The 13,822-nt window shown below is 31.4% G+C and overlaps 1 protein-coding gene across 1 annotated transcript in view; it reads left to right on the forward strand.

Annotated features, from left to right (window-relative positions):
- Window positions 1-13,822, forward strand: part of LOC143249491 (lachesin-like) — a 153,067-nt gene that overhangs the window by 75,181 nt on the left and 64,064 nt on the right. The window contains exon 2 of the mRNA XM_076499418.1: window positions 10,902-11,014. Within this exon, the coding sequence (XP_076355533.1) occupies window positions 10,902-11,014 (113 nt within the window). The remainder of the gene's footprint in view (window positions 1-10,901; window positions 11,015-13,822) is intronic.

The following is a 13,822-nucleotide window of genomic DNA, read 5'->3' on the forward strand; positions in this document are numbered from 1 at the left end:
GCCAATTTACTGCATATATAAAATATTTGTTTTCATTTTCAAACAGCAGTTTAGAAAGAAACCTGAAAGAAATGGTGTCTTCAAACAGAGACAAAAAATCAGTTCTTTCAAGTTACATATGCATGTACAAAAGTTTATTGGTGTCCGTAATGAAGAAAACAAAATAATTGAGATCAGCGTATACAAACATCATACTGGGACCACGGTGTCAAAGCTTTTATGACAATAATAGACTTAACACAACGCTACCACGTGCCTACCCCACCCCCCACAGTGCGTCAGCAGTAAGTCTATAACCTTATAAGCCCCCCGCTAGTACAGCGGTATGTCTTCGGATTTACAACGCTAAAATCAGGGTTTCGATCCCCTCAGTGGGCTCAGCAGATAGCCCGATGTGACTTTGCTATAAAAAAAACACACAATAACACACTATAACCTTATAACGCTAAAAACCCGGTGTAATGGACGAAGCACAAATAGCCCATTGTGCAGTTTTGCGCTGAACACAAACAAACAAAGTTACCGTATATAGCAGTTTATTCTAAAATCTGTTTGAAATTATTTTACCTGAAAAAAATTAAGTTTAATTTCGTCAATAGATTTTTTGAAAATAAAATAAGAAATACACAATTTACATTCCAAATTATTATTTTCGTGTTTGAAGCAAAATAAATATTGTGCAGTTTCATTCTTATCATCTAAGCAGCCCCAAATAGATTCTGTGAAAGCAGCTTTTCCACTGCTACCCGATATAGTTACAATGATCATTTGATTAGAAATGTTGAAAAAATCCTTCTTTGTGTACAACACAAAGTCCAAGCTTCCATTCAATGAATCTATAACTAGTTTTCTTTGGTTGGCATGGGGGAAAAAAAAATCTGTTTTCAAACATATTTAAATTTGGCTCTAAGTTTTCGACGCTAAATTAAGAATAGTCTAGAAGTTCTTTTTCATTTTTATTCTAAACTGTTTTTGTAAAGGTCTGATTTTGAAACTCATCCAAATGAAACGTCCCGCCTTTTCCATGTATAAAAATAATTGAAATGATAACATTTTGAAGCCCGATCTTCGCCACAATAAAGTTGACGTATTTGTTTGTTGGCATCAGATTATTTTGAAAATAATTCTAGTACTAACAGATTAGCAATTTTTATATATATCATTGGAATTATTTAACCTTCATTGTTTATTCTCCTGGTGGAATTATGATACCAGATAGCTGAATCATGAAATAACAAATCACAGCGATGACTATAATGCATGAAGTAAAAAATTTGTTTCATACTGTCGTTTTATAAATACATGAAAAATAAAAAAGACTTATTTTTTTTAATTCCAATATCACCACATGAAGGAAAAACAAGTGAACCTGTTCGGGTTTTTCATTCTTTTTCAGAGCGCTTTAAATCATTTCAGTGTGTTCCCTATGATATATTTTTTTATTTATTTATACAATATTGCAAGAAACATTAATAACACACACTGTCGTTGTTCGGAAAATAATACCGTAGCATAGCGGTTTTTAAAGGTGCATTTTCTACTGTATTAACTCAGCTTGTAACTCTGTATATTTATATACATTCAACTTTTTTTTTTTTTTTTTTTGCAAATCCGGAAGCTAGCGGATTCAGGTTAGCCCGGGGATTGTTCTAAGATAACAAAAGAAGAGTAAAACGCCTCTGGAATGTTACCTAGGCATAATGTGGATCTAACAGTTCAAGGCCTTCTCGTGATGCCAAAGACGCCATATTTAAAGCTCTGTTCATATCCCATTCCAATGGCCTAGGAAGGAGTTCCTTGGCGAGACATGCAGATTTTACAATGAGAGATTGGAAGTATAAGTAGCTGCTAAAAACAGCTCCATCTAGGGCGGTCAGGGAAATGACCCAAAAATTAATAAAATAATATAATTTACAGTTTCTATAAAAATGAAATATGTAAAAGTGAGGCTGCTATAGCACCCCGGTTCCGATGTCTCTGTCACACTCACAAGTTGTCGGGACCAAACTTGGCACGTGTGCTCAGGAAACACGAACGAGCGTCCGAACAATTCTTAATATTTTAAATACGTCCCCGGTGATATTGCTATAGAAGTAACTGGGAATACTCGAGAAGCTTCATCGCTACAATGGGGTTTATGTGAATCTTGTTAATGCTATAAACCCTGTATTTACGCGAGAAACATTTCATCTGTAATAATTATTTCGGTAATTTAAGTTGCAAGAAATGAGAACTAATTCATCTTTCGTTCGTGGTTTTCTTATGCAATTATTAATATTATGTGATAAATTAATTACCAATATAACACCACATTTTTGGATCACAGTATTTTCACAAATACTGATTCTGAAATTCACGATTCTGAGAAGAAATATGCCCCCACAACTTAAGTAAGAGACACCTGGATGTGAAATTCCCATGGGGACACACGACATTAGAAAACCGTTCAGGTTGATATAACCTTCAGGGGTGTTGATCAAGTGTGGTACACATCTAATAATACAACTTTCGACGATTCTTTCTTTTGAATATTTTCGATTTCATTTACCATACTGGCCCATTCGCATTTCATGAAGCGGTCAAATATCTTGTAATAAAAAATATTGAATTGTTTGTATTTACACTTTTAATATCTTTTTTCTTTTGCTCTTTAAACAAGGTAAATTTTCTCATGACTGGTCAAGAATAGTACAAAAAATGTTTGTTTGTTTTTGAATTTCGCTCAAAGCTACACGAAGGCTATCTGCGCTAGCCGTTCATAATTTATCAGTGTAAGACAACGCTTTGGATACTCTTTTACAAACGAATAGTGGGATTGGCCGTCACTTTATAAAGGATGAGCATGTTTGGTGTGATCGGGATTCAAACCTTTGACCCTCCGAGTCGAGCGCCCTAACCAGCTAACCATGCCAGGACAGAGAAAATGTACTTTAATTTCTACGATTTCTTTTGAAGTCAGGTTATTTTTAATAATTATTTAAGTGACAAATTGTACATTACTAAGATAAAGAATATAGGTTATTGTTTATGTATTTGACAATGGTTTTGATTATTGTTATAACTTAAATTAGTAGTTTCGATAAATTTATTTTATTCATTTTATTTTCGACGTTTCTCACCCTCACTCCTCTACTAAGTATAACTTTTGCACATTTAAAAGTAATTGTCATAATTTTTTAAGAGCATTTAATGAACTTATCTATATTTTTCATCCAAGATCTGTAAATGATTTGAAATAAAAACTCTACATTGATAAATACGCGTTTAAGTAGAACCAAAGTACAAAAAATTAACCTTTTTACAACCCACCGGCTTCTTAATGGCCCCGCAATTTTGCTGTAATGAGAAAATAACCACACTACTACCTATCGGAACATCAAATGGATTCATTTGCCAATCACCGGATAACTTGATTTTCGAATTCCTGTATGGGTTTAGTCACTCTAAGGAAACACAACAAGCAATTGTATAAATATATTTTTTGTTCCTAGTGTTTAGAGGATTTAGTTTTCTCAGTTGCTTGAGTTTTTAACAGATAAATACAATGAAGAAAGTCATCGATAAAGTCTAGATAATTTTTAATACTGCTAGACCTTCAGAGAGGTTGATTTGATAACCGTGAAAACACTGGACTTCCTAATCGATACAGACTTCACATACGCCAGAAGAGCCCCTTGATAGCAAAAGTAATGAATGTGATTGAAATGAACGTTCTACTATATCGAGTGTATTTCTAGAATAGTTCGTTTGCTAATTGCTAGAATGTGTAACGTGCTATACTCCAAACTGATTTATTTGTCCTCGGAAGTGTGTGTTTTTTTCTTATAACAAAGTCACATGGAACCCTCTGCTGAGCCCATCCAGAGAAATCGAACCCCTGGTTTTAGCGTTGTAAATCCGTGAACATATCGCTGTACTAACGTGGGGCTGTCCGCGGAAAGACCAATAACTAACAAAATAAAATAAATTTAAACTCACTTTTCACTGTCAGATGGATCTTCACAAGGGTTAGTTTGTTCATTGCTAAAGTATAGATATTATGTGGGAAGTAATTTCATTTTGAATAGATACTCCAAACTACCAGGTTTAAAGTTTATTGTTTATCGATTAGACATTCGGACGATTAACTTGTTAATGACCTGATAAAAATATTCAAAAACCGATAGTTGTTTTTCATACATCTATAATTAATTAAAGTTTCCGCTAAGTGAAAACCGAGAATTAGAACACATATCTTGGTTGTTCAGCATTTTGAGTTTAACGAAAGAAATTAAACTGTAATTTAATATTTAAGTTGTTGTTGTCGTTTTGCATTAAGCACAAAGCTATACAATGAGCTATCTCTGCTCTGCCCACCACGGGTATCGAAAACCAGTTTTTAGCGTTGTAAGTCCGCAGACATACCCCTGAGCCAATGGGGGAGCTAATTCTTAAGTTTATAATTCCAAAAACATACAGATGCAGAAGATGTGATACGTGCGTGAAAATAAGTTTTTCAAAACTAGTTTACAATATTTCTATACAGTACTTTTTTTCTCAGAAATTCTAAAAAAAAAATATTTTAAGTAAAGTTTTCGTTTCTAAAAAGGAATTTCGATATTCACGTTTTTAGCCTAATGCAAGCTATCTTCTATAAAAGTTCTAGAGACACTTTTTGTTCTGTAGCCAGAAGAAGATTATTTAACAAACCAAAATATGTAAACCTGGAAAATTTTGAAGGAGCATAATTTGTTCAATTCAGAATTTCTTTGTATTCTATTTCAGAAATACAAGATATGTATATACATATATACGTATGCATGACGTAACTTTCTTAATAGTAAAATATAGAGAAGAATGTTTCTTACACTACTAGGAAGAAGGGAGAGATAACTTTTCCTTTTTCTAACGCGGAATATTCAAAACCTGCTCTGACAGACATTAGCATTGATTACTGAAAGTTTGTGTTGATAATCTATGCATGAAGTGAGGTTGTGAGGAAGGATCGAATGGTAGCATTATTCAACTCGTATATCAAAACATGTAAAAGTTACTATTTTACACTTGGAATAATTTACTTAGCTTTTCTTTAACTTTATAAGTGTAATTGTTAACTCAGTATTACTTTTGAGCATTTTCTCGGAAAGATCAATAATAAGCAAAATAAAATAAATTTAAACTCACTTTTTACCGTCAGATGGATCTTCATGAGGTTTAGTTTGTTCATTGCCAAAGCATAGAAATAATGTGGGAAATGGCTTCACTTGATCTAGTAAAGACACATGGTGGTACAATTATGTTTAGGGCTATTTGCTTCCGACAGAGGATTTCCTTTAATTCCCATAAATATTTCTGGCGTTTTATTCTTAACGAAGGTCTTTATGAAATTAATACTCTGTTGGTGAGTGTCATAAATACAAATAATGATAACATTATTAGAACATAAAAAATAATAAAAGCTCTTCTCAAGTCACAAAATATCTGTTCCATAGTATATGAAAAGTCGTACTAGATAACGACCTAAAGATAATTAACAAACAAATTCAGTCATTATTTGAATATGAAAATAAAGAAACTTAAAAGATGTAAAACACAGAAACAGTTGGGAAACTTTACACCTAAATAACTTTCACCGAACCGTATAACTTTTGATCGTTTTCCAAATAATTTTCACCTAACTGTATAATTTTTAATTACTCCCCAAATAATCTTCATCTAACTGTACAACTTTTAATCGCTCTGCCAAATATCTTTTACCTAACTATACGATTTGTAATCGCCCTAAAATAACTTTCACTTAAACTTATAACTTTTAATCGACCCCCAGTAGCTCAGCGATGAATCTCAAGGTTTACAACGTTAAAAATCGATACCCGCGATTGGCAGAGAAGAAAATTTATTTTGAAATTAAACAAAAAGCTACATAAAGGACTATGCTCTGCCCACTACAGGTATCGAAAGCCGGTTTGTAGTGTTGTAAGTCTGCAGATAGCTTACTGTGTAGTTTTTAGCTTAAAATCAAATTTACAAATTTTAAAATTATTTTTATATTTAAAATTTTCTAGTACAAACATAATCTAATATTTAGCTTGACGTAACATGGACAAATTAAATTAGGCGAGTTATCACTATGAATTTCTTTGGCGCTGAAATAAGTGTTTAATTTGTCATCATTATGTCATTATTGAAGTTTTTTAAATTTGTCTTATGAAAATTATTCTTTACTAATTTTCTTTTCCTATTTTAATTAACATCAACCAGAGATTTTTCAACTTCGTAACTTTTTTTCCTGCTAATGAGATTTTCAGGTTGATATTTTTGGTTTGTTTTGAATTTCGCACAAAGCTACACGAGTGTTATCTGCGTTAGCCATTCCTAATTTATCGGGTTTGAATCCCCGTTGCACAAAACACGCTTGCCCCTTGAACCGTGAGGGCGTTATAATGTGCGGTCAATCCCACTATTCATTGGTAAAAGAGTAGTCCAAGAGTTGGCGGTAGGTGATGATGACTAGCTTTTCCTCTAGTCTTACACTCCTAAATTAGGGACGGCTAATGTAAACAGCTCTCGTGTAGCTTTGCGCGAAATTAAAAAACAAACAATCTTTGACTTCCTATTTTGTATTATTTATCCTATTATTATATATATATATATCAAAGTTGTTGTGATATTCGTACCTATAGTCTCGTTGGTGGTTATAGATCTGCTTTGATACGATAATATTTTAGGTTAAACTTTATTTTGTACAGATAATACTTCAAAAGATGCTATTTTATGCAGTATCCTGCTTAATTTACTAGCCATGGCTGAAACCGATAGTAAACACATAAAGTACTTATTTCTGTATTTGATTAATAATTAAATCCTTTCACTCAAACCTTTAAAAATAGTCATCTGTTCTACAAAAAATAATTTAACTAGTAACAATAAATTATTCTTAAACGAGAGCAATTGAAATGCCTTTGTCATCTTATCGTGAGATAACACAGAAAATAAAAATCACTTCAATTATTGTAGATTCTTTTATGTTTTAACTGTCAAATATTTTGAATACATTTCTATTTGCACAGAAATATTTGTATTTGAGCACAAAAAAATGGTAATTGAAACATTTGATGATGTTATCAACATTCAACATATTAAATTTAAAAACTGACTGTATTGTAAACAGATTTGTTCTAAATAGTGTTTTGGAAAGAAGAGTTGTATATGGGAACGTGACTTTAGTTACCTCTTCAGTCATAGCTTAACATTGGTTTTCTTTTACAGTTTGCAATGATAAGCGTTTCTCGATAAGAAATGGATGCTTTAGTACGTTTTCTATATCTTAAAAGATAGCAATCGTTAACGTTTCTGAAAAGTAAGCAACCTACATTTTCATCGTATTTAATTTGAATTACAGAATACACAGAATTTGAAAGCATATACTAAAAACAACATCGATGAATAAATTCCAGTTCCTAAATACACTGAATACAGCTACCAACACATTGGATGTAAGCTAACCATTATTTTCTTATTTAAATTTCTCCTGGAAAGTCAGTATTAAATTTATGGACATGCGACGATACATCTGCTATTTTATTTTCTGCTGCTGAAAATAGCACAGAATAACCATTGTGTGGTTTGCATTAAAACATAAAACAAAGAAGAAATCAAGACACATATAAATTAATAACTTCCCTTAGATAATCGTATGGGCTACAAAACGTAGTGACAGAAACCACGCGTTCGTACACTCTTAGGGTTAGAACAATTCATCCATATATATATATATATATACATTTTTTACCTCACCGAATGAGGATTTGACCTCATTAATAACCCACAAAGAGAATTTCCGCAATACAATTTTGCTTTGTAAGAAAAGAAACAATCAGTACAAAATTTAAAGGTTAAATTGCTGAATATCAAATTTTTATTGCTACAGACAAGTGAACTTCATACTCATAGTCTACTTCTAACTTTTAAAGCAACGAATTTTTCATGGTTTCGAAATGCTGTTAAATCTGAAGACAAAACGACTTGTCAATGGTACAGTCACGTAGGTAATATTTCTAAAATTAATATTATTTCATGACTTATTTTCTTAAAATTAATATTATTTCAGGACTTATTTTCTTATGTCTGGTTGTTTAATTAAAAAGTAAAATAATGACCACGATGAAGACGACGTTTTTGGTACAACCACTGAATTTTTCCTAAGTTAAAGGTTAATAACCTGTATTTGCCACGTAATTAAACAGAATCGGTAAGGATTTAAAAACATCAGTCTTTTTTTAACAATCTAAGTGAAGTAATATATTAAAAATATGTATATCTGTTCTTTTTCTCTAATGATATATTTCAATTTTCTCAAAAAGATCAGAGTTGGGATTATGTAAACAAACCGATTCTGATTATTTTTTTCGAAAAACAAAACTAAAAGTTACCTTCGATTTAAAAATTAATAAAAAGAAAGATTATATAAGATCAGATTCTCTCTATTATGGTCTATTTAATTTCATGTCCATTTTTAATAAAACTAAAAACGACAGTCACATCCGTTTTAATGTTAAAAATCATCCGTTTTTCTTATTCTTTCTAAATCCCTTTCCAATTATTTCGCTCGATATCTAACGATAGTTAGTAATAAACAAATGTAGAAGAACTATGAATTGAAAACGTTGCCTCCATATAAACTAATTATACGTGAATGACATTTTTCTCAATCTTTTGGCAGTTGCTATTTTTGTAATTTTTATATATATTTTTTAATATCGTAGTATTGCACTAATTTGGCAAAATACTGTATGTTTTATTTATTTTTCTAAAACTTTTAATGCACCTTGGTTCAGTTTTATTAAACTTTTTTATTTCCCATTCACTATTATGGAATGTTTTAAATTTGCAAACGCTTGCACACTAAACGATTGGAAAACATAACCATGTATTTGTTTGTTTGTTTGGAATTAAACATAAAACTCACAGTGAGTTATCTGTGCTTTGCCCACCATAGATATCGAAACATGGTTTTTAGCGGTGTGAGTCCGCAGACACACCGTTGGACCACTGGAGGTCACAACCATGTAATTAATACTTTAATTCAGTGACTTTAACACTCCTAACGCTTCTTTTTCGTTGTGTTATTTACTAAAAACAAAATTAAATATCCGAGAATCTAAGATGTGCATATAAGTTGCTGAAGATTTTGTATTTTCCAATATCATTTGACTTATCCACTGTTCCGTAGTGCTGAGTTAGTTCCTGGGATATCCAATTAATGCTTTGCTTACATTATATTGAATATAACATTGGAATAGTGTATGCTTTGCTTTCGGTTCTTACCAACTCTAATCGGCGAAGTAAAATGGCTGTGTGTTGAAGAATGTATATGTAATGCGCTTGCACTCAAACTGTTTCAACAAAATGCTCTAATGTGATTACTTTTCAGTCAACTCATTTAAGCTTAAGGACGGAGAAGCTAGGTTTCTTCACTTCAAAATGAAGGATAAACAGTAAGAATTACTATTCAAAATAATTAACTGCACCATTCAAATATATCGTTTGTTTATGTTTATTTAATTTTTCGATATATCATCCACTGAAATTTGATTATTTTGGATTTGGCTTGATGCAGAAAGCGTGTGTTTAAAGTTAACAAGAACTTTTAATAAAATACATACTATCTCAGTCTATTAAATAGGTAGACGATAAGAACATGCCGTATAAGAGTTAATTCACATTATATGCACTATCTGTTTTATTTCCATAAAAAAACTAAAAAATGAAATTTCAATTTAACAATGCAAAGTGTTCATCACCTTGCATCAATTATTTTAAGACATTCACAAAAACAAACAAACGAAGTGTTCTCAAAGTTTCAGCTACTTATTTTATAAATCGTCTTAAAATCGATGTTTTTATTATTGTATGATCATATAAGCTACAATCTTATATATACTAATAGAAAATTTAGACCAAAGATTTTGCAGTTTACAGAAGGTTAGTTTCCAATTTTGGATCTTAAGATCAGGTACAATATTTGAGAGAGCAGTTATTGTAGACAAAATCTTTGGTACATTATATTGTTTTTCTGTAAAAGGATTACTTTTTTCAGTTTTCGTTTTAATATATCATACAACAAATTTAGACGTGCTAGCTCTTATGCGGTTTGGAGTTAATAAGAATTAAAAAGATGAACAAATCAGAAAGAAATTTCAAAACGTTCCTACACAAAAGTAGTTGGAATTCGTTTGATAATTAATTATTGCGATAATGCTTTTTTTAACCATGTATATTTTCACTACCATTAATAATTAGTCTAACTGAAAAATAGATTCATGAGATATAATAAGTCAAGATATTGTTACAACGAAAGGATGTACAATCACTATTAAACTTTTTATAAGATTCATGAGATATAATCAGTCAGGATATTGTTACCATAAATGGATAAAATCTTTACTACACGTTTACTATATTAATAAAATTAAATCCATCAAGATATTACTACCACAAAAATGTATATAGTCATTTCTACACTTTTAGTAGAATCACGAAATACAATCCGTTAGGATATTCAGTACCACAAACGTATACAATCACTGTTAAACTTTTATTAGAATTATAAGATAAAACCTGTCGGGATATAGTTACCACAAAAGGGTATACAGTCACTGCTAAACGTTTTCTAGATTCATGAAATCAAATCCATCTGTATATTTTTACTACAAAAGCGTACACAGTCGCTCATAAACGTGTATTTCTGTTGAATTACTTTTATCATGATCACTTTAAAATAATTTTCATAAAATTGTTCTACATTACCAGTTCTCTTGTCGATTTCTCATTCAAGGAATAGCAGCTCACTTGTTTTCCGAATTAAAGTTCAATTTTATTTTTTTTAAAAAAGCTTGTTATTTTATTTTCTAATATTTCAGGACATTGTAATGACCTGATGCCAAGGTTTTCCGAGCCTATTCCGAACATCACAGTCCCTGTTGGTCGTGATATTGAGTTTCCATGTATTGTGGAAAACCTGGGAAACTACAGAGTAAGTTATGAATAAAGGTCACGAAGAAAAACTTCGTAAAGAATGTTCGAATGAATCATTCATCTTATGTACAACTGAATATAAAGAGTACGTTACACATGAAATACCATTTTAAATGTAGCTACTGCATATCAGTATATTTGTGTAATAAAGAGTACCTATTATTCTATTAATAAATATTTTACGCTGAATAAGATGTAATACAAATGATGCAACTATTTTTAACATTTTACTGTTATTAAACAAGTTTTATTCGGTTGGCTATTTGGTTTTGATGTAGCAGATTTCTATCTTGTCAATTTCATTTAACACTCGTTCCTAATTGAGCTCATATCAACTCTATAGGCCCGGCATGGCCTAGCGCGTAAGGCGTGCGACTCGTAATCCGAGGGTCGCGGGTTCGCGCCCGCGTCGCGCTAAACATGATCGCCCTCCCAGCCGTGGGGGTGTATAATGTGACAGTCAATCCCACTATTTGTTGGTGAAAGAGTAGCCCAAGAGTTGGCGGTGGGTGGTGATGACTAGCTGCCTTCCCTCTAGTCTTACACTCCTAAATTAGGGACGGCTAGCACAGATAGCCCTCGAGTAGCTTTGTGCGAAATTCCCAAACAAATCAACTCTATAAATATTTCTTCGATATTATTTATGCATCAAGTTGCTTATTCGTCCTGAAGTTGTTGCATAGTCCCTAAAATATTAAATCACACAATATTTCAGTTACTCCCATTAGCTACCGCTTGGTTCTTTATGTATGTGTTACATAGAAAATAAGTAATTCCACCCAGTTTGATGATCAGTTATTTTCACTGAGTGTTTTACCATATACATACAAAATCTATTCAAGATGATACTGTATATGGATACTCGTCCTTAGTGAAAACAAAAATAAGTGTGAACTTTGAATGGTAATGTTTCTCACCATGAGTGTATTTGTGCATTTATGTGTTGTGAATCCGTACATTCAAATTGTTATTCCATTATTATCACTAACTTGATCGATACAATAAAAGTTGAACAAAGATTCGCAGATATACGTCGTAACTAGTAAAATAAATTATATATATATATATATATATTCAGACATTTCTTTATGTCTTTCTATCATTTGTCTGTTTAATTTTAACCTCGTATGTAATCCGTCAAGCAAAAGCTCTTCGATTTTACATAAAAACTTTATTTTCTTATAAACACAACATTACAAGAAGTTAACTTTAATATCGGCTCTTTAAGCTGTTTCTTCTGAGTCATTCTTATTTCATACTTAATACATATACTGGTAGAATGTGAAATGAAGCTTTTTAAGTCATTTCATATGAAAAGGATTTGAATCTTGCTTTTATGTAATATTTTGTTGCCTTCATATATGCAAATTAAAATAAATAAAATTTTCAAGTTAACCAAATGACAAGATTGTTCTGTTAATTCTTTTTATATATTTTCAAGAGTTGTATCTTTCGTGTACGTTTGTTTACAGTACAATAAACGTACAAAAATATTTAAATTGACTGATTGCTCAAGAAATATGAATTTAACGTTTAGGATAATTATGATATATATTATTAATATTTTACTAATTATTTGTCGTAAATTGCCCCTTTAAATAAGTATTACAGTTCTTTATAAAAATATGTATTTGAAAGATAAAGGATGTTTGTGACAAAAAAAATGTTGTCAAGTGGTAAATAAAAAGGAATATTGTGGTTATTAACCGCACAGTAGTCACCCGCTAGTACAGCAGTAAGTCTACAGATTTACAACGCTAAAATCAGGGCTTCGATTCCCCCTCGATGGACTCAGCAGATAGCCCAATGTAACTTTCCTGTAAGAAAAACACAAACCAAACAGTAATTCGAATTTAATGTTTTAAAGTTTAAAAGTTTAAAAAAGAACTTAAAACCTATTGTATTTTAGGTTTACCAAAAACAAAAAGATTGAAATGTCTGTTTTGTTACCGACTGAATTTTTGTGTGATTAACGGAATACTTGATTAGAAAACAGAATAATACTTTGTTACCTCAAAGACGAGAAATTAACAAACCCTCGCTTAATCCCTGACTTATAAGCACTGGCTATTTATCATTTTGCTACAACTGAGTTCTTGTTAAATCGGTTTAGCGTAAATACCGGCAGATGGAAATCATTACTGTAAACATTTTCTCTGCGGATTATGATTATTTAGTTATTCCAACATACAAGCTGTAGCACACAAATAGCCTACTGCAACGCTCGCAAAGCCTCTGATCCTGCCCGCCAGTGTGATCAGTCCAAGTGTATCCCGTCTTCAGATTCGGTGCAAATAAGAAAAGTAAACTTTAATTAATTTAATTCTAGGAGCATCAAAGAAACGTTTTTTTTTTTTTAGAATTCAATTGCGTTACTAAATATTACTTGTGGCTAGCTATTTCGCAATAACAGAAATTACAAATAATAATTTATTAAACACCTATGCTTCAAATATGATTCAGGATCAAAGCATGTTTATTCAGAGAAAGCAATTCAGTTTTCTTGATATATATATTTTCTTGCTACTAGATGAAATGTTTTACTTGAACTTTCTATTACTTTAGTTCGTCAAAAAAAAAAACTTACAAGCGAGCGATTTTTCTTAGAATGCTTTGATCGTAAAGCCACGACTTTTTCGGAAACCGGTTTGTGAAGTATATTGAAATAAATTTAGTCTTTGACTAATATCTTTCTAGCTGTCAAAGTATGCTGCACTGCTTTTAATATCGATATTTTAGAATTTCAAAAGAAACGTTTTACTGAGATTCATGCAATATACAATTGCTAAAGTCACCAACACAATAA

This window comes from Tachypleus tridentatus, chromosome 4, assembly GCF_004210375.1.
Source record: "Tachypleus tridentatus isolate NWPU-2018 chromosome 4, ASM421037v1, whole genome shotgun sequence".
Taxonomy (NCBI): domain Eukaryota; kingdom Metazoa; phylum Arthropoda; class Merostomata; order Xiphosura; family Limulidae; genus Tachypleus; species Tachypleus tridentatus.